Source organism: Chaetodon auriga, chromosome 2 (assembly GCF_051107435.1).
Source record: "Chaetodon auriga isolate fChaAug3 chromosome 2, fChaAug3.hap1, whole genome shotgun sequence".
Taxonomy (NCBI): domain Eukaryota; kingdom Metazoa; phylum Chordata; class Actinopteri; order Chaetodontiformes; family Chaetodontidae; genus Chaetodon; species Chaetodon auriga.
Genome location: NC_135075.1, coordinates 25702953 through 25725312, shown reverse-complemented (window position 1 = coordinate 25725312; position 22360 = coordinate 25702953). Strand labels below are relative to the sequence as shown.

General features: G+C 43.5%; 1 protein-coding gene across 2 annotated transcripts; it reads left to right on the top strand.

Annotated features, from left to right (window-relative positions):
* Positions 1-1298: 1298 nt before the first annotated feature.
* Positions 1299-21250, top strand: draxina (dorsal inhibitory axon guidance protein a). 2 transcript variants are annotated; one of them, XM_076743291.1, is made up of 7 exons: positions 1299-1549; positions 11455-11972; positions 13142-13362; positions 17558-17678; positions 18152-18244; positions 18468-18557; positions 20198-21250. In XM_076743291.1, exons 2-7 carry the CDS (start codon positions 11477-11479, stop codon positions 20308-20310), a joined length of 1134 nt encoding a protein of 377 aa, XP_076599406.1. In that variant the 5' UTR covers positions 1299-1549; positions 11455-11476; the 3' UTR covers positions 20311-21250. The 2 variants fall into 2 exon arrangements, with proteins under 2 accessions (XP_076599406.1, XP_076599397.1); XM_076743282.1 differs by having other exon boundaries at positions 1348-1549; positions 11452-11972.
* The last annotated feature ends 1110 nt before the right edge of the window (positions 21251-22360 follow it).

Sequence of the window (22360 nt, the reverse complement as noted above, 5' to 3'; positions counted from 1 at the left end):
AAATAAACCCACTGAGTGTATGTTTTATACGCTGAACATACACGAATTCACTCCAAATTGGATTTTCAGCCTCAGATGTTTGAGCACATTTCTAAAGGCCTTTTAAATGTTAGCGTGTTATCTTCGTTGAGCAGGCTCCGTCCCTCTGTGTCACACTCGCACTTCACACAAGTGGCTTGTCAGCATTGTTTGCATTCAAACCAAATGAGTATAAAGCCTGTTCATCGGTTTCAATAACGCTAACAAGCAATTTTTCAGAGCGGACACACAAAACAAGCAAAAATAAATAGAGACTAGAATTCCAAATGTCAGCCGATTCCCTCAAGAGGTCTACAAACAATCATCCAGCAAATATACAGCATTAAATCTGTCCACACAACGGGCTCATCGTGCACGTTTAGACTGAGCGCTGCTGGCACTCTGCAGTCAATTGACTTTGTACGATCAAGAAAGAGCAGGCCGTGAAAAGTGCAGTCACATGGTTCCACTGCAGAGGAAGTCCACCGAACCAGACTCATACTGGATGCTGTTAAAGGTGTTTCCTGAGCTGTTATCTCAGAAAGGTTTGTTTCATGCTGGTGCATACGTTGAGGGTTAAATGACAAAAAAATATGATGTTGACTTTAAAAGATGATGTTGACATACACTGCATGGCCAAAAGTATGCGGACACCCAAGCTTTACACCCACATGTGATTGAGGATCATCCAGTTTCAAAACTGCAGGCGTGAATCTGCTGCCATAACTTCATCCACTCCTCTGGGAAGGGTTTCCACCTTATTTTGGACCCTGGCTGCAGGGATTTGCCCCCATTCAGCCACAAGAGCATCAGTGAGGTCCAGCACTGATGCTGCATGATGAAGGCTGGAGGCCCACTTCACCCCAAAGTGCTGGATAGCTACGACTGAGGTGACTGAGGTGTTTGTTTAATTAACTAAATATTGGCCAGGTAACTTTTGTCTGTATGTGTTTTGAAGCAGATTATTGTTGGATAAAACTGATTCTGTAAAGTTATTCTTGGATGCAGTTGAGGACATTTCGTGCATTCGCAAGCTGTGGATGTCTGATGTGACAGGGACATTTTTGACAGCCTGTGGAAAAATCCTGATATGAAAAAAAAATAAAAAAAATAAAAAATCTGATATATATCTCAGCTTCTGTTGGTCTCTCCCTGCAGAAAAGTGACATAAAGCACCGATAACAATGCAACTCTAATGACAAAACAAACTGCGTCCGTCCTTGTCTCACTCGCTGGGACAAGCCCCAGGAGACATCCAGGCAGCCAGCCCTGACACGGACGCGCACTCGGGAGCGAGCGCTCGGAGCTGGTGGTGACTCTCCTCCTCTTAAGAAGCAGGAGACAGTCCGGATGCTCGGCACATCCCGGGGCGCACGGAGAGCGGACTACAGAGGTGCTGCCGCCGCCGCCGCCGCCGCCGCTGCTGCTTTGTGTCGGTCCTGTCCGCTGTCAGCCTGCAGCCGTGTGCCTGAGCTGCCGTTCAAACCATAAACAACAACACAGGAAAACAACAACAACAACAAACAAACGGGTAAGGAATTATCTTTCTACACTAATTGCATTATTCCTAGTGTGAGTGTTTGGGTTGGTTATGAGCGTTTTTGAGGGTTTCACCCACATTAGTATCGTTTCTTTAACGCATTTAAAGGGTTTTGTGGTGTTTCTGTGACGCTCTAATGAGTTTACCGTGACTTTATTGTAATTTATAGCGCTGTATGTACCCCGTGTTCGATTATTCTATGTGATTTATACAATAGTCAGCTACACCTGATTAGAATCCTCATCAAAATTATAGATTTACTGCAGCTGTTCCGAACAATCTGCGCGTAAAAACGCATCAATGCCGCATCTTAATAATGTCACAAAACTTAATAACTTAATTAATGCAAATTGTTCCGTCCCAGATTCGGTGATTAAAAAAAAAAAAGAAGCCAGTCTGACTTGCTGGGAGTGTGTCGATCAACAGACTCAGATTAAGAGCGAGGATGACTGTTTGCCAAAAGATAATTAGATTTGGTTTGATACCAGAAAAAAAGGAGTTAACCCGATAATCAATCTAACTTTTGTGGTGGAGGCGCTTCCTGTTGTCATGCTTTAAATTCAGATCGACATCACAAAGGAATTCATCGGATGAGTGGTGAGGAGAATCAGAAAAGATTGCAGCGATTATCTCCAAATGACAGCTCATTGTTGTTCACTGCGCACAGAAGACAGTGTGAAACTCTGTGTGTGTGTGTGTGTGTGTGTGTGTGTGTGTGTGTGTGTGTGTGTGTGTGTGTGTGTGTGTGTGGATGACAGAGATAAAGGAAAGGAGGGATGGGAGATTAAAGTTGGGCGTCTCAGTGTGACACCATGCAATTAAAAGTGAAACATGTTGCAAAACAGCAATATTTGTGGACTCACATCAATAAGTTGCAGTTAATTAATAGCGAGTCAATCAGCAGGGAAGCATCAGACATGATCAGGAGTGTGGAAGGACCCCACAGAGAGCCGACCTCGGGCCAAAACAACTCAGACTCACTAATAAGTGCAAATGAAAAGATAACCCAAGGACACAGGAACATCATTTGATGTTCAAGTGGAAATTAATTTAGTTTTTTTCCACAGAAGTGTGAAATCATCTAACACATTTAGAAAATCCAGTCTGAAAGTGACTCAAACCACCTTCAAAGAACCACAGATTGTCTTAATTTTGTGCTTCCAGTCAACACACAAGCAGCTCCCTTCATTTCTTTTATCCTGAGTTTGAGTCTCTGCCAGAAGGCTACATTGCGAAACATCCACCCGGTCTCCTCCACCGTGGTGTGAAACTCGCCTTGAACGTCACTGCCAAGCGTGGCTGCATCTGTTTGATCAAGACTCTTTCAACATTGGCAGGCGGTCAACGCTGCTCGCTTCCACCCAAGGCGGGGGAGAGAAACTTTGGGTTCATATAATGCGTTTACATGCTTCACTTGATCATCTCTAAACAGGAGAGTTTCCCCCCGCTGACCGGTCAAACTGTTCCCATGCGGAGCGTCCAGATCCAGACCCAGGTGTCCAGATTTCACGGGTTAGCAAAGAACAAGTTCTGTTGCCGGTTTGGGAAGCCAGAGCTTTGTTGTTTCCTGCGAGTTCGAGGGGATTCAGCTGGTGTCCTTATCTGCCACGAAATGAAAGATGCCACCGACACTTTGTTCTAATTAAGACAGGATAAATCCTCCCTCTGTCTCCCTCTCTCCTCTGTTTTCTGTCTCACATCTCTTTCTCCCTCTCCTCCCTCGCCGCATTCATCTTATTTTCTCCTTTCCTCCCACTTTCTCCCCCCGTCCTCCTCCTCCTCCTCCTCCTCCTCCTCCTCCTCCCTTTTGTCTCTCTCATTCTCTCTCCTCTCTGTGGGACGCCTCTTGCTGTGCTTCTGGTGCTGTTTGTGTCTCACAGCATTTTTGGAACATGCCTCTATGTGGGTGTCTGGAGGAGGTTTCCCCGCTGTGAGTGTGTGTTTGTGTGCATGCATTGATTGTAACAGAGAGAAAGTGTGTGTGTGTGTGTGTGTGTGTGTGTGTGTGAGTGTGTGTGCAGGCCTCAGTGCACTCAAACAGGAGATAAGGGCCACGTCGCAGGATGTCGCTGATGTTTCCATGCATCAGTGACAACGTTCTGGTCTCGCCCCACATCTGTTGTACCTGCAACCAAATTACCAGTGAATCACTGGGTGTCTCCCTGCTCCCTGCTCCGGCTCACTTGCTGACAGATGGACCTTCCTTATGGCTCTTTTTTTTTTTTTTAATCACCCTGTGTTGCTTCCAGGGGCCTTTGCCATCCAATACACACTTAAAAGCTGCAAAAAACCTCCCAGTCATTGTGTGAATCCCACCGATAGTGTTTGTAGAGGATTCTGGGAGACAAAGCACTTTTATATTGCTGAAGTCAGTGGCATTGGCCCTTGAGGAAATGAAGTTTTATGGTTTAACTGCAGCTTGGCAGGGGTGTTTATTATGCAGAGGCTTTAACTGGAGCTGTAATTTGGGTGCTTGTTATTGAGCTGATATTTATGGCAATTTGGTGCACATTCACAAACTAGACCTATTTTGCCCAAGATGAGAGACATAAAAGCAGTTGTTTATGCATCAAATAGTCAGCGTTATTGCTTTAAGACAGAGATGAATGGCTCTGTGCGGTGCCAGAGAGCACACATTTATTCTTCTTTGTGTCTATTATATTTAATCATGCACTTTCTGTCTGTCATATCTGTTTATAACAGATACTGAAGCCGCTGCTCAGTGAACCGTGCAGCTGAAAGGAGATATTTAGTTTGTTCCGCCTGATGTTTGCTGGACAGTTTCTTAACTGGGAGCAGTAACCTCATGGAGACATAAATGTCACTGTCAGTTTTTGTTTTGTACAGATAAAAAAAGAGATATAACATGTTAATTGAGCTTTTCAGATGCTGGTAGATAGAGTGTGTGGACAGAGCCAGGCTTGCTGTTTCCCCCCTGTTTTAAGCTAAGCTAAGCTAATTAGCTTCTCGCTGTAGCTTCCTATTAACAGACACACCTCTTCTCATTTAGTAATCTACCAGAAAGCGAATAAGTGGCCACATTTTGAGCTATTCCTGTAAGCCTCTAATCTCAGTATGTGGCCAGGAAGAGGAAAAAAAAGCCTTGAAGGTGGCCTCTGCCTGACATGACAGCTCTGCTTCAACAGCCTGCTTCAGGAGGCTTTGTTTGCTGGATCCTTATGGCCCTGCCGGTTGCTATGAGAGATAAAACAACAGGAGCAGATGGCTCCTGGAGGGTTGGTGTCACAGCAGGTGAAGCTAGAAGATGCACACATGCAGCAGTCGAATACCAGGGTCGCCTCCTGCTCCGCCTCGCTGCTCTTCCTCCCTCTCACCTTCCTCATCTCGGGAACAGGTCTGGGTCCACTCACTGTTAAGTATGTTTTTATAACGAGCACGTCGCAGAAGTGCCGCCATGCTTAAGGGACTGACCGATTGATCACAGACTGGAGAGAGGTCTCTGATCTCATCAGAGCGTAATCAGCCAGCCCTCCGATACTGCCCCCCTTTTGCAGTTTCTTGCAAGATTACCTATCACTTCATACTTATCACATTCTGCTCTGATTCATGTCCCCGGTGGCCGTCTCACACTGTACGCTGCGCTTAGGAAAGCATCTGGCACACACACACATATATTGTGTTTCCTACAAAATGTAAACCATAATAAAACAATTTTATCTTCCCTGCTCAGGCGTCCTAAAAATGCAGAATTGATTTTAAGATTTCATTATATTTTATATTGCGGCACATATTTTCTCTACGTACTCTCCTGAGCTCAGACGTTCATAAACTGGACACGTCATAAATCCTGTCTGAGGTCAAAATGAGACACGGAGTTGTCCACGAATTATGGCGTCCCTTTGAAAAGCCTTTATTTTTGTGTCGCTCTTTACTTGTGCATTGTAAATTTCCCCTGACATCACGAGCATCCTCTCCACTCTGTAGAGGATGTCCTGATTCTAGACACACCTTAATGTGTGTCACTGCAGCCGCACACACACACACACACACACACACACACACACACACACACACACACACGCACACACACACAGTCACTGCGGTGTTTCTCTCGTTTTATTTTGGTAGTCCACATTATTACCACCACTACATTTAGCTGCTGTTCTGCAGGCCGTAAGGACCTTCGATTGGCCATAAAGTCACTTCCTCACTGATGCTGCTGCAAAATTGTGAACAGAGTTATAATGTTTAAACATCTAAACCAGGATAAGTTAATGCAACATTATGCATCTGGATTCATTTGTTCGACCTCAACTTATTTGCTTATCAAACACTTAAATCTGCCTAATTGACAAATGTTTTTCTCACTTTTTACTCAACAATAATCTCTTTCACCAGATTTCTTTTTCAGCATGCAGACTTAAAAAGAATTGAAGACTTGGCTGAAATGAGAGAGACTCTCACCTAATGTTGGCTGACAGTACTTTCATCAGAGCGAGTCATGTGGTCCAGTCCTCAGCTTTTGCCATTATAATAAATCCCTTCTGGTGAGCATTTATATCTGAAAAGGCTCTATATTCATTTTTAGAGTGAAAAACAATGTCTCAACTTGAAGGCTTGATTTCAAATCTTATCTTATTTTTGAACAACAGGAAATATTCATGACTAAATAAACAAAATGTAAAGTTCTTATAAAAGGTTTTGCTTATTAAGAGTTTATCATTCAAAATTCTGCCTCTTCAGGAAAGTGTGAGTGTCGTTCTCGATCCCATTCGAGTGGCAGGAAAAGGTAACGGCCCCACTCCTGTCACCAGACTGCGGTTTAAATATAGTTAAATCCCGGCTGGTGCACAGAAATGTGTGACATCATGTTTTTCCAACAGTGAGACAAGCTCACAAAAGAGAGGAGCCTCCAGTGAAATAACCAGAATTTTTCTAACTTTGGCACAAAACACTGTGTTCGTGTAGAAGCCGTCACTACGGAGAAAAAACTATGTACCGAGGACGTTTTACTCATCCAGCGCTTGAAATGAAAATTCATGAGCACGAGATACGATTGGCTCGCACCCTTTTGGTTAATTCGTGGGCAGGAGATAAGTGCAGCGTCAGGAAGCATCTATCGTTTTCCACCCTGCTTTCCAGCCTCGCCTCGATGGTTTATGGCTTGGAAAAGTCTGATGACAGTACCTGCAGTCATTTTTCCAACTGAATTCTTGTCTCATTTGTGGTCTGTAAACAGGAAATCCATCAAATTCACTGCCCCATATGGCTGTTTTCCAAGTTACTGTAGCTGTCAAATGCCGTTGAATGCACGAATTAATCCAAACACGGCAATGAATTGTATCTTGTGTACATGCAACAGCAATCTGAGCGCTCACTGAGTAAAGGGTGGCCTGTATGTTGATATATACTCTATTGTTTTCTGTCAAAGGCCACTCTGGGGCTCCGACATCACTCATACTAAGTAGGACATTAACACATTTTCATTCTCTCAACACAGGACGCTGAAGCTTAAGTCCAAACGATCATTTGTCTCAGTGGTTCCGCACAGTATCAGTCTCTGTGTAAACGTTACCCTTCAAATGGTGCATTATCTCATTTGGGAATGAAACTCGTCAGTTCCAGGCCACTCGTTTGGCCTCCCGTCGCCTCACTAGCAGATGCTCGCCCTGCTGTGCCCTGCCTACAACACACAGCCATGTATAATACAGGATCTGGCAGGCGGCTGTGTTGTTCACAGAGGTTGTTTATCACACACAAGAGACTGTGCTTAAAACCCGGAATGCCACCCAGAGTGCTCCATTATCGTCCCCATCCTGCGTCTCCTCAAAGGACCACCTGTTAGCAGCACATGAAAGTCTGAGAGAGGGAAGCAGGGCACTGCTGTGCTGTGCTCAGATACTCGGTCCCCCTCCATCTCCGCCTGCCTCCTCTCTCTCTTGACGGGTCTATTCAGGCTTTAGATTTGATTGTTCTGACGCACGGTGCCTTCTGTTTCTATGGAGGCGTCACATCGTTCTTTCATGTGTGGAAAATGAATTTTTTGAAGGGTCACGTCGTGGCGGTGTTGCTCGGCTTCTGCTATCAGCTCCACCTCAGCTGGCGCTTTGCTGGTTCTGTGTCTGCAAACATTTTGGGTGTTGATCCTAAATGAGAAGCGTGGGTACAAACAAGAAATGGATGGATGCGCTTTCGCTTCTTTTGATGCCCGAGACTAAAGAAAAATCTCCTGGATTTTGTTTACATTAAAGGAATGTTCCACCAAAAAAAAATCTATCCCAGTATTTGTTACTTCAACAGCTGCTTTTTTAGGTGGAGTTTTAAGGAACAGTTCAAGAATTTTAGAGATATGAGCTTATGAGCCTTCCTGCTGAGGTAGTTGAGAAGAACGATACCAGTACAAAAAAATGGAGCTGCTTAGCTTAGCTTAGCACAAAGACTGGAAACAGGGGGAAACAGCTAGCCTTGCTTTGTCCAGAGGTAACAAAAACAACCTTCAAGCACTGCTAAAGCTCACATTTTATCTTGTTTGTTTAATTTGTACAAAAAAAAAAAAAAAAAAAAAATAGCATAAAAGTATATATATTGTGGTTTTATACTGGGTTATGTGAAGGACTTGTTGGTCAGTAAAGGCCACGTTGTGCTTGAACATGTTTGTTGTTCGTCCATGTTGGAAGGCAAAACACGAACACTCAAACACCAACTCTCTCCCCTCCGCACACCTGACCGATCGCTGCATGAACTGGGTTGTTAGTTTGAGAAACTGTGTGTGTGGGGGGGTCTCCAACAAGCAGCTCTGTTGGATCTGATGGTGCCTGAAGCATCTTCCTGTAAAACCACACTTTTTACAGTTTGGTTTGGTCGAGATAAGATGAAGGGGATATAATGTGTTAATTAATGAGCTTTAGATCTGCCAGCAGGCGGACTGAGCTGTGCTAGCTGTTTCCTCTATTTCCATTCACTTTGCTAAGCTAAGCTAACCGTCTGCTGGCTGCGGCATCATGTTTCCTGCATAGACTTATCAACCTTGTCATCTTACTCTTGGCAAGCGAGCAAATAAGCCAAAATGTCAAACTACTCCTTTAATAGATATCAGAGAGTCATGTGATGCGATCTCTTAGACAATCCTCTATCTGCTCTGCCCCCCCCCCTCCTCACAGTTCAGTTTACTTTCTCATTAAATGACCCTTTTGGTCGCTCAGGGTCCAGGCTGCTGGGCTGAAGCAGCATCCCATGTGTCAAACAGACAGAGCGTAATCCTGGCTAAACACTTTGTGTGTGACACGGCCGATTGCCCTCCCCCCGACTCTCTGAAGGCCTGTTTGGAGATAAAGGTCTCACCTCAGCAGCCAGCCTCACACTCTTGTTTGCAAACTGCACAGCTGGTCGAACTCCCAGAGGCCAGCCGACGCAGTCTGCCTCTAAATCCCCGAGGACGCAGCCTGCGCTCACACTGCAAATTTCCCCCGACATCACCAGCATCCTCTCCGCCCTGCTGCCTCCGTCCTGTTTTTAGAAACAACTAAATAACCTGCTGTAAACCCAAGAGTGTGCGTTTTAAACTTGGCGTGTGTCAGCGTGATGAAAGAGCAGAGATCTTATCAACCCCCCCGACTCCACCTCACAGACGCTCACACAACATGCGCACACGCCATCACCAGCAGCTCAATACTTCTCCCACATTGATTTTCTGTATGCCGCCGACCGCCGTTTGTCTTTTAACACAAAGGAGTCGCCTGCCACAGCACCATAATGGCGTTGTGTGTGTCGATCGTCCCAATGTTTGAGAGTGGACGAGAAAACAAACCGTATCTTACTAACACAATGAACTGTCACCTAACATGAGGTTTAAAGGTTCACTCATCCAGTGTGTAGTGTTCTGAATAAAAATGGCAGAAAATTGGATAATTAGATATCAAATGTAGAGTGTCAGTGGAATAGTATTGTATCTGGATCTGGATATTTGCTTTGTTTTCTCACTATTTCTCCTTTTTGGCCATACAAAAATACTAATTATCAGCCAGAATACATGTACAACTATGAATCATTGTCAGTCATCACTGACTGCAGCCTGGAACATTAAGATGGGAACAAAAAGGAAAAGTGCTTCCGCTGCAGTGCTCTGGTTTTTAGACTGAGCACCATCAAGGTGCCAGGCCTTCGGTGCAGATAGACAGAAGCTCATATTTCAGTTCAGTCACACCTCACAGATATGTTGACTTTTGTAATGAAGGGTACGGTTGGAGGGCTCTCGAGACCACTGAATAGGCAGTGATGAAGGATGTGCGCAGTGCAGTATCTCATATTGAGTGGGGCATGAAGGTACGGGAGCGAAGGCTGGGAGTCGTCTCTAAAAAGAAGCAGGAGTGTCCGTCCAGCTCTTTATCGCCTCCTCAAAGCCACCAAGTCCAGATAAATGGTCCCACTGAAGAGGCTGAGAATGATGTAGTCTGAATGTGGAGGATGGGTGATGGAGCGGGGGGGGGGGGGGGGGGGGGGGGGACTCATGTGGGTTCCGATAGAGGATTCTGCATGAAATGCCTGCAGGTCAAAGATGGCTGAGGGACGTTAGGGACTGATTGCTCAGAAAATGTCCTGTAAGCTGTAAGTTTTCTAAGACTAAATTAGGGTTGAGATATGTGGTTAGTATGTAGGTAAAAATATCCAAAGCTGTAGCTGAAAAAGCTTTTATTGATAAAAGACGACATACAAGTCCGAATCCAAAAAAAGTTGAAAATGGTACAAAGACAATATATTTAATGTTTTGACATGAAATGCCCCAAAAACACCTGTTTGGATCATTCCACAGGTAAACAGGTTGATTGGTAACAGGTGATAGTATCATGATTGGGTATGAAAGGGGCATCCTGAAAAGGCTCAGTCGATCACAAGCGAGGATGGAGAGAGGTTCACTACTTTGTGAACACATGATTGGTTAAAGGATGTTACCACGTGGGCTCAGGAACAATTCTTTCAACCGTTGTGAAACAGTTTGTTTGCAAATGATTGAATCTGTTTTTATTTACGATTTACACCAAGTCCCAACTTTTTTGAAATTGAGGTTGAACATAATGCACATTGTCGCTCTTTAAGGCTGTACCACTGTGCTGCTAGGAGCTAAATGCTAATGTCAGTGCTAACATACTGATGTTTAACAGGCGTAATGTTTACCATGTTCACCATCTTAGTTAGCATGTTAACGTTTGCTAATTGCCACTTACTTACATACTGGCATTGCCTTAGGTCATGCTGCTAGCATGGCTAAAAATAGTAAGTAACACAGTCCACGGTTTTCAACCTGCTGCTTCCATTAGACGTCATATGATTTTTTTAAAAATGTGAAATGCAAATGAATTTAGAAGTTTTAAGAGACTGATGCACTAACAGTATTTATTTTGAGAATCAAACCTCTGAAAAGTTATTTTTCGTTATGCTAGCTTCATAAGCTAGCTGCTAACAGGTACAATGGATTCTAATGGCAATCCAGAGTCATGACAAGAAAAAAAAATATCAAAACATCAATAAAAAGTCCTCAAGCCTCTTCTGAAGGATTGTCCACTTCTCTACTGCTAGTTCAGATATTCATTATGTTAAACAACTGTTTCTTCACTGTACAACAAATCGTAATCGTAAATATGTTCTGTTTGACGGTGACAGCCACACTTAATGACCATAGATAATAAAGAAAAGCCACATAACTTAAAGTACTATTTGGCATGTTTCCTTGAAAAATAAAATGATGAATGAAAATAGCTGTTGATTGATTTTTTGTCAGTTGGCTAATCAAGTAATGGACTGATCGTTTCTGGTCTAACTTTGATGACATAATCCATCAAAACCACCAGATTGTTTTGTATAAATAATGAATGCAGCTTAAATATACATACATAAGCAGAGTTTGTGCACTATTGAGATGTATTTTCTCTTCCCAGCAGGTGGCGTTGTGCTTTCCACACAATGGCTTTCTCCTGGAGTCTCCTGCTGGCGTTCTTGTTTGCCGCCCTGGTACTGTCACACAGCGCCGAGCCCGGATCCCCCCACGGCAAGAGGAGGCAGGCACAGACCTCAGCAGGTGGCAGCAACATCCTGCAGCACCCGCTTCAAGGTCTACAGGGCCACCGTTACAGCAGGGACCGGGGAGGGCACGGGGGCCAGGGGGCCCGTGCTGCCAAAGGTGGAGCCGGGCTGCTCTCCCACAGGCCCCTGCACCCCCTGGCCAGGCCCGAGGATGATGGGACGGGCCTGGAGAGTTTGAGCCCGGTGAGACTGGAGATGGGCCCGGGCAGGGACAGAGACAGAGCTCGAATGAGTATGAAGACTCCATCCCAGGTCAGGGAAAACGACCTTCTGGGGACACACAAAGGACGGGGGCATGGACACGGGAATGGACACGGACACCATTTTGAACACAGGAAACAAGGGAGTCGTCGTGAGAAGGGGCGGCACGGAAAAGGTGAGCCATGCAGAACATAGAGCCTGTATCGAAAGGCCTAAATGATTAAGAATTTGTCATGTACAGTTTCTCCTAACACAACTCACAAAACTGTGAGTTTTTTTAAGGGAGTCTGGGGGCTCTCTCCAAAGACGTCGCCTTTATTTGTCACTGTTTACCATATGTGGTAACATTTGACATGTTTAACATCAATAAAATGTTGTCTTTGTTCATAAATTTTGTTTATTTGGTGAAATCAGTCGAAACTTTGTGTTCAAACAGCTGCTAAATGTCGGCAGGTAAGACACACTTTAGACACGGTGCAGCCGACAGGTCGATTCAGTAATGCAAACTGACACAATGTTTTTTACAAGGAAAGCAACAATTTAATGTATTGCATTTAAAGCCAAATTTACAAGAAGGCACAAATGATTAAAAAATTGCCATAGCCATTTCTCAAAGCTTTAATATGTTTCTCCTCACGTAACATTTCACAAAATTGCTCGATTTGTTAAGGGAGTCTGGGGAAGTTGCAGTTACTAGTTCAGGGGTGAAATACAATCTGCTGATAACGAACTGCTTATCTTGGCAGGTAAGAGAACCCAAACATAAAATTTACATTATCACAGTGAAACAAATCAGACAGCGTGTTTTGTACACAGAAGACATCAGTTGAGTAGGTTGTCCTTTCGTGTGGCCCAGGACACGTTGGCATAGACAGGGACCTCAGTGCATCTTGGCTGCCTTCACACCTGTACTTAGAGCTGTCCACGTGCGACTGGATCACTCTCGACGCACGTTAGCACCAAGCGTAAAAAGGCTCATAGATCCTCTCTCTAACAAATTATCCACATCTTGGCAGTGCTCTCCAGTTCTACAAGCAACAAGGAGCCACAGGCCGTTTTCACTGAAGACGTTTTGACGTGTAACAGTTGAAGCGCAGCTGCTTTGACTGTGCAGACTGGCTCACTGTCACACTGTCGTGGTTTACTGGGACATGAACAGTACGGCATCGCTGTGAAGAGTAACTCAACTGAACTGTAAATACTGTGGTTTCTACGGGAGAAACAGAAGCCTAAAGCTTAGATTGAAAGTTCATTAGTCCTCAGAAATTAGAGCCCTCGTCTCCTGTTTGTAGAAAGTTGTACTTTTTGTCTAATATTGTCTCTCCGTCCATCCCGTCTGTCCAGGGTTACTTCCTGAGCCTGAGCTGAGCTCTGCGTTTAAGGACAGAGATCTGTTTGAGGATCCACCCTCCTCCTCCTCTGCCGCCTCCCCCTCCCTCAGCGTGACCCCTCCCAGCGAAGCCCCCTCCCCCATTGCTGCCGTCTTTGGCTCCGGCTCCTCCATGGTTACCACGGTGATGAACGAGCATCCCCCAACGCTGCCCCCGGCCTCCACCAAACCCCAGGTAACCCCAACGAAACCCAAGTGCTTATTAAAGGCTGCGTCTGTTGTGCCTCAGTGTGATCCCGGCGTGCGGGGGAAATAGAGCGAAAATGGGCCCCATTACTGTCGTTATGCTGCCGCAAACCTCATAGCTCATCTTGGAAATGACACTCTCTACAGCGTGAACCCGAAAGTGCTGCTTGTGAAAAATATCCTCCAGCAGGCCGCACTCGCTGGCTCTCGGTCACAGTGCGTATGATAAATACGACCGTGTTCTGTATAATAAAACTACGCCTCTGGGATCAAAATCAGTCCAGAGTCCGGCAGCACATTTTCTATAACTACCTCCCTTTATTAGAAACCGTGGCAGGACAAAATGTATGTGAGCACGGAGAGTCTTTTCTGTGTCCGACTGTGGGCACATGCACTGAAAAATCTGCAGGAGCGCACGAGGCACCACTCACCACCTGTCACATTCACCCCGCACGACGCTTCAGCAGGATGCGATGAGCAGCATTTATGAGGAGAGAAAGCTTCACGCGTGTCCTCGGCCTCCTGTAATCTTGGAACAATTACAAATGAGACTCTTCAAGACAAGATGGTACCTGATGTCAATAGATATTGCGCCGGTGCCCGCTTTGTGAAAGCTTTTACATTTGTCACAGCTGCTGTTACAAACACCCAACAGCTTGTCGGGCGTTCGTGCTTTAGTCACAGGCTCACCGGTGCTGGCTGATGGACAGTTGTTTTGTTGAGGAGTGCTGTTCATCACGGCACAGTAAAGACGCTGCTGGACGTTTTTAAAGGATGATCGATCGTATTTCAATGGAGGTCTGATTGAAGGGATTCGTTAGTTCAAATGATTAATCCCCATGTGGCCTCACTCAACTGTGCATGTCCAGCTGCTAAAACCAATTCTCACTGATGAACACAAAAAATGCAAATGAGCTAAAGTTAGCCAAGAAAGCTAATTTTCATCTGATGTCCCCGGTTAAATGAAGCCAGTGTTTGTCTTAACTCTCAAAACCTAATTTGCTTGCTTCGTCCTTCAACACGTCTTATTGGTTTGCAGTTTGGTTTGCAGTTTTGCTGATTTCTCACAAAGGAAGCTTCATCAGGGTCAAACACTTGTTTACTTTAATGTATGAGAAATAGAATTTAAGTATAGAAAAGCCAGTGCAAGTACACTTTTACTTTTTGTTCTTAATTTAAAGTACGTTTGACACATACCTTTACAAAGTGTACTTCTAAATAGATTAAGTTAAATGTATTTTAAATGAATACTCAAATACTAATTCTGCAATACTTAAAGTATGTATAAAAAGAGTACTTTATTGTAGATGTATTATAAATTGTACTTAAGTGTACTTTTTACAGAATTACATACATACATAATTTAATAGTCAAAAGTGTACTTATGAAAAGTATACTTATTTTCAAATCCTTTGTAATACACTATTAGCATCCTTAATTAATTAATTTCACCTTGTGATGATTCACTGGTGTCCACTTAAAGTTTGTAAAAAGTTGTGCCAATTTAGCAGCTATTACACAAAATGTACTTAGTACATTCTTCAAAAAGTATAATTTAAGTATAATATTTTTTCACCTGGGCAAAACCACACACACAAAGCTTATATAAAGTGTAAGAGTCACTCCATCGTTATCCAGTATCAGTAATCAGAGTAGTGGTAGAGACAAATCCTCCAACTTGTTCCAAAATGGTTTGTCACTGTCTTCCAAACAGCTGTTGAGAGTGTTTTATGATGAAATATGTGATCTGCCTCCTCTGCAGTCAAAGGTTTGTTAACGTCACCCAACTACATCTTTGTTCACTTTACAGGTGAGAGGACATTCTTCCATTCACAGAAACACAGATTTGTTGCGTGTGTGGTTTGTGAAGTTTTAAAGAAGTCGTGTTGGACTTCCCTGACCGGCCTCTGTGTTTGATGTTTGTGGGCTGGACTGGCTCGGGTTTCTGTTCTGAGATGTCTGAGTCCAGGAGAACAATCAAACATTATTGGACCGCAGAAGGAAAAAGCAATAGCCTCTCCTGAACTTTGCTTCAGTAGCACGAGCATGCGACAAGGCTTCTTAATTAATGTTCGATCTTCTGCTGATGGTTTAATGAGCAGCCGAGCACAAGTATGTAGCCCTCTGCAATTAATCTAATTGATATTTCCATATAGGCTCATTTCCTGAGGGTGAGAGGAAACAAGTATGGATCTGTTTCCATGAAGAGGTTGATTCTTATTTGTTGATGGATGTCTTTCAGGGAAGAAATATTCCTCAGGAGACATTTCAAAGTCCCGCTGACTTAATTACACCATCTGACATTTCTGCTTTGTGTCCTCTGTGTGAGGAAGATGACAGCGTAACATTTTTATGGCTTTTATTGCAGAAAGTTCTGGCTGAGCGACGTACCCGGGAGCTTTGTTTTACACCAATGTCACCGCACACTTATCTGAATGAGATTATTTTACTGTGGCAGAATATTTGAATATATGACACTCATACCTCCATATGAATTTATGGATCAGTCCAAAGGTATCCAGCCACGGCTTTAACTCTTCAGGAAGCGAGGAGGAATTTAAACTGTTTTTATTTTCCAGCCCGACCTTTCTTATGGAAAGCTGTCTTCAAACATAACTCACATATAAATATGTAAATATACAGTCAGTGCGACCACTACAAAATGAGTCATTGCACATCAGAGCTGGAGGCAAAGTGCTGGAGTGGTCGGTTTGCTTAAAATTCTTGCAATCGCTGTGCAATATATTTGTGATTGCTTAAAGTTTAAAGCTCAAAATAGCAGCCTCAGACTCCAATGCTCAATATGACCCACAGTCAAGTGTTTGGAAGAAAGGAAGGAAAGACATCCTGCACTGATGGCTTTGCTTTCTTATCACTGCTGGAGGAAAACCCAACGTTTGTCCTGAGGGTAGCGCGAGAGTACAGGCCATTATATCAGTGAAATGAAAAGGGTGTGTCCTCTGGGGAGCATGAATGAAATCGGCTGATTTGTGCCAATTTGGCCAAGTGTTTGGTTTGAGAGGTCAAGGAGTTTCCAACATGGAAGGTGTGTATTCTGAGAGAAGCAAAGATATCTTCATTAGCTTTAGATTTCTTAGAATAAGGCTCTGATTTGTATTTGTTTCATGGGTTCTATCAGCCACGTCCATCTTTAGTAGTTTTAGTTGCCTGAACCTAATGAGTGTTTTTGTCTCATCAGTCGTTTTTGAAGGCAAACAGCTCATGTTGTTGCTCATGTAAGACGCCTCCTTGGTCTGGTAAGAATAAGACGACCATGGTAAAACCAGGATCAATAACAGCTACAGTGGCAGCACAAACAGCACTGCTGTACTGAAATGAAGAAATACAGCAAATTTGTACCAAAATTAGTGGTTTACTTGATTTGAACATTGCATATATTTAAACATCTTACCAAACTAAAGTCACACATACAGTACGTCCACGAGGACCGCCGATCACTTGCAGGCTGCGTTCCGGGCTCCGTCCCCCGCTGGTGAGAAATAAAGCCTGTGGTCGCGTGTAATGAACTGTATGTTTCAATCTATACGTTTGTGCATTGCGTCTGTATTAACAGCACAAAATGTGTGATGTACTGTGTATTTGTATTCCAGACTGTGGGCAGTCGCGTTCTGTCACCAATCGATTGGGTTTTAAAGCTCTGCTGCCGTCTCTGTTGACTCTGTGAGGGCATTTTATGAATCATTGAAGCTGCTCGTCACCGCACGAGTCCGATGTGTGAACGCCCTCAATGTGTTTGCTCGCAATTCTGATAGAAAAGACGGTCAACAAATCAAACTGTAGTCATCTGCTGCTGTTGCAGTAACATCTGAGGCGACTGAATTGATCTCTCCAATGTATTCTCTACAGCAGCTCATTTGCTGGATTGTGTCAAATTTAGGATTAGTTTTTAATACACATCTTCATATTCTGATCACAGTTGCATTTGAATATATAAATAAAGGAGATATTTCAAATATTACCGTGGAGGCAGACCTTACACAGCACGCTGAAACTAATTGCAGATGGATTAGATGTTTACAGATCTGCATATCAGCATGTTTGAGCTGGTCCGTGTGGAGTTCTTATACAGAACGTCAGTTAAGCCCAAATGCAAATGTTCCCGCTGAAATGTAGAGTTAGCCATAAAATGTGAGGTGTGACTTAAGTTAAGTTTCCTGTTTCAGAGGTCTGGAAGAGGAAAAGGACAAGGAGAGGTGATGCCAACGTTGGACATGGCGCTCTTTGATTGGACAGACTACGAGGACATGAAACCTGTGGACACCTGGCCGTCTTCCAGGAAGAAGGGTTAGCATAGCTCTAACTGTGCAACAGCTAATTATTTTATTATATTTAAAATAACAGCCATGCTAGCAGCTCTGCGAAGCTCAAGGCACAGTGGTGTTTCGAATGAGATGCTCATCATCGGCATGCTAATATGCTAACAATGACAATGCTAGCATGTTTATGTTTAGGAGGTATAAAGTTTGATATGTTCACTGTCTTACTTTAGCATGTTAGTTCGCTAAAGCACAGCTGCGCTCATGAAATGTCAATACTTGTGCAGGTTTTTAGTCAAAAAACAAAATATGGCAGCAATTGGAAAAGTTTGAACTGATGTTGGCGTGAGAGGAAAAGTCAGGAGCTCAAGGCCATTACAATTCATTCTAAGGTCAATCCATCCAATGATGGTTGAGATATTCTGATAGTCTGAACCAACAGCAGACTGAAAAACAGACGGGCAGTGAGTCACACCAGCAAACTTCTTTTTGCTGCCGCAGACAAGAGGCGGAGTAAGAACCTCAGCAGTGGAAATGTGACTGTGGACGCTGACGCCATCGAGCCATGTGACCACCACCTGGACTGTCTCCCAGGTCAGTCTACGTCACACATGTCCGTCTGGACCTCAGTACAAAAGATCAACGTCACAGTTTACTGAACTGTTGTTCTCACAATCAGCAGCTTCGTCGACATCCAGAAATCATAATGTGACATCAGTAAAATCAGCACAACAGAATTTATATTTCCCATATAAATACTCTACGTGGAAACATCCCACGGTTTGCTGTTTAATGCAATGTGCTCGCTCTGTTAAAGGTTCCTGTTGCGACCTGAGACAACACGAGTGCAAACCTCACAACCGAGGCCTCAACAACAAATGCTACGATGACTGCATGTGTGAGGAAGGTGAGTGAGGAGGCCATGGTGAAAAACTGTCAGGGCTCAGTAGAGGAACAGGTTTGAACCAGGAGACAAGCAGGAAAGGTAAAAGCTCAGATCCACTTACGGGTGAAACAGACACAAACACCACAACCAATCTCACAAGGACTGAATGGATTTGGCTTGTATATAAACACACCTCAGGGCTGATGAGGCCAAGTGGGAACAGGTGTGCAGGTAGGTGGGGTCAGGAGATCAGGTGATGGCGGGAAAAGGTTGCTGCATGCCAGGAGGGAGGGGCTGGATCTGAGATGTGAGTGTGCGGAGGAGTTGGCTGAGCACTAGTTTGATGCATCATGCTGCCATTATGTTTCTGTTTTTCAACACGGAGAGGATTCAGCTCATTCAGAGCTCTGCAGCTATTAACCAGAACCAAGAGGAGGAAGCACATTAGTGCAGTTTTAGCTGCTCTGCACTGGCTTCCTGTAGCATTCAGAATTAATTGGAGGGTCCTCCTCCTTGTATACAAAGCCCTTAATGGGCTGGGACCAAGCTACATCGCTGAAGTTTATTATTCGCCTTTAAAAACACTGCGAGCATCTGCTGCAGGCTCATTGGAGGTTTCCACCAACAAATCGTTGATGCAGCCTTGAACAGCTCTGGAACACATAAAGTATAGATATCAAGGAAGCAGCTCACTAAATATTTTTTAAAATAAAGCTAAAAACTTAGCTCTTCACTTTAGCCTTTAACCAGCTTTGACCTCCTGATACAGGCCTGAAACGGTTGTGCTTTGCCTCGTCCTCAAACACTGCTGTTGTCTTTATGTGAAGCACTTTGAGCTGCAATTCTTCTATGAAAGTTGCTATACATTTAAAGTTTATTATGATTATTATCTTGCATGAATGTGTTGCTGAAGTCAGGTCTCGAATGAAGTTAATTTTCTCCTGATTTGTCTGAAAAAGCGGTTTTAATGTCAGAAGATTTGAAGCTTGTGAAAACTGGGTCCGATATTTACTTTAGTGACTACAGGACGAAATAATTGGTCCTAAATGTTAAATGTTTTTTTTGTCATCTTTGGACCAGGCTAGCTGTTTCCCCCTGTTTCCAGTCTTTGTGCTAAGCTAAGCCAAGCTAAGCTAAGCTAAGCTAAGCCAAGACAATGAATAATCATATCCACTTGGTGGCACTTTCAGCATCTATTTAAGAGTTTACAGCAGCAGCTCGTCTTTGCATGTGCAGTGATGCCTTTTCCCTCATCTCACTGTTTATAATTAAGGTTTTATGATGGGTAGGGGTCCCTGGAGGAGCCAAAATTAGTGGCAGACTGAAATGGTGGTAAACAGACAAAGTCCCAGTGTTAATAAATGTTGATTTTCATGTTAAATTGTTTTGAGTTTAGAGATGTTGGTTTGGTAGATTGTTATCACCCCGGGGTCAGTTTTCATGAAAGTGTAAAAGTGGTTAAATCCCAGGCGGGTTTGAAGTGACATGAGCACTTTCATAATGTTGGTTTTTACACTCTGAGCTTCTGCAGCACTGCAGATTTACCTGTTTGATCCTGAAACTGAATCAAAACTATGACCCTTGTACAGTGAAAGACTTGCAGTTCATCCGATTTATTCACCGTCTCCTATTCAGATAACAGGTTATCTGCCATCTTTCAGGGTTTCGTTGCTATGCTAAATTCCACCGGAAACGGCGCGTGACCAGGAGGAGGGGCCGCTGCGTGGTCCCAGAGTCCGTCAGCAGTGACCAAGGAGGCTTCATCACTATCTGAGGAGCTTGGAGGAGGAGGAACAGGAAGAATGAACCCATGACGGAGTAGATAGTTCAGCCAAGACATCACATGACACTGGTAACAGACCGAGTGCTGAAAGATGGCGGCTTGCTGGTTTTTAAATCAATCAATGCCAACATCTGGTCAGTGGGAACAACATGACAGCAAACCACCATCTTTAAGCACTTATTTAACTCGGTTAAAGTCCATCAGTCTGAATCCAGTTGTGGTCTCTGCAGCGTCACTGCAGGAGCACGTTTTTAAAGAAACCATGAAGAGGGGCTTTTCAAAACTCACTCAGTCCACATTGACTGTTTTTCTTTTTAAGAAAATGTGATTTTTATTTGTTTTAAATGGGTCTAAACGTGTCTGAGTGAACTCTGTACTCATCTCATTGTTGACATGTTCATCTTTAGCACCATCACGGCTGCTGTCGGTTTACTTTTCAGCAAGTTTGTGAGTTTTGGAAAACCCCTTTTTCCAACGTCCCTCACCATCCTTCCTGCGTCTGATTGTCTCCGTCTGCTGATCTGAGTCAAACAAAGTTTACAAATCATTTTTAGCACTGATTGCTGTGCTTGGAGGCTTCAGGGTCATTCAAACTGAGTCGCTCACATACAGTGAAATTACTGTGACATAGTTTCTGCGAGTTTTCTGCTACGTTTTCTCCCTAAAAATCATTTGTAAATGCTCTTTGAACCCAGTCTGCTGTCCTGTGCTGTATATATGAATGTGTTTAAATAGCCAACGTTTTGTTAAATTGACGCCACTTCTCTTCAAATGTACGTAACGGTAGAATGATACTCAAAGATGCTCGTTTGACCTTCTTTTATATGTCTTAATATATGTTTTATTTATGCTGTACTCAAACACACATTTGTCTATATATTGTGTTTTTCTGTCTTTTTGTTTTCATGATTAAACACTTACTAGGACATTGTCTCTGCTGTGACGTTGGATCGTCTCTTTGTGTGTTTCTGTCTCGTTTGCGCTGTCTGACGGGACGACAGCCTCACTCACAGCGGTGGTGGACGAAGTATTCAGAGATCCTCTCCTCAAGTACAAGTACCAATACAATAATCGTGACTTGATAAATGTTGGAAAGAAGAAAATACAAAATTCTGCTTCACATATTTGTATTAATTTTCAGTTTTCTCCTTTTTTTAAATAATATATTCGACAATTTTACCACTTTGGGTTTGGAATAGACATTTAAATGACAACATCTGATGAGTTCAGAGAAAAGTCACTTTGGTGTAATTACTAAACTCATCAACATCTCACAAGAGGCTGAAATAGACGCTGCTTTGTTGCATTTTCTTAGCATTTTTGTATTTTTCAGACGTATCATTTATGTGAAATCTGAAATTGAACAGCAGTTCAGTGGAGTAACAAGTTGGTTAATGAGTAGAGCTCCTCACTCACAGCCTGTCATTACGATCAGGAGCTGGTCGGGCGCAGGAACATCTAAAAAGTACTGTATTTCCCTGTGAAATGTAGTGGAGTAGAAGTATAAAGTAGCATGAAATGAACTGTGAACTGCAGTAAAAGTACAGCTGTGGAGTAAATGTAATCAGTTACTTTGTACCAGTGGGTCAGAGCATGTGGAGCACGTTTTCTCCTCTTCAAAATGAGGGTTTCTGAGTCAGTAATAAGCCGCCTTCTATTTCCATGTGATATAAATGAACGCTGCAATCTTTGAAGCTCATTAAGCCCAAACTACCCTGAACTGCGCCAGAACCTTCTAATGCAAAGCTTACGACACATTAGAGCAAGTACAAGCAATAACATTCAGCGCGTCTCTGTTCTGAACACACGAAAATCTATCCGTATCAATATTTGATTAGCTGGAGAAAGTAATGCTCATTTTTCTTTCCTAACCACCAGCTCAGTCGGACTGTGATTGTGCCATCCTGATTTACGAGCACAGAATAAAAGCAGTAGTGATGTATTTTTAATACTTACCTCTGACGGAGTGCTCTGGTGGAGTGCCCTGTTGAAACCTGGCCAACAGCCAGCCAAATGATAGATTACACGCAGCCACATCCCG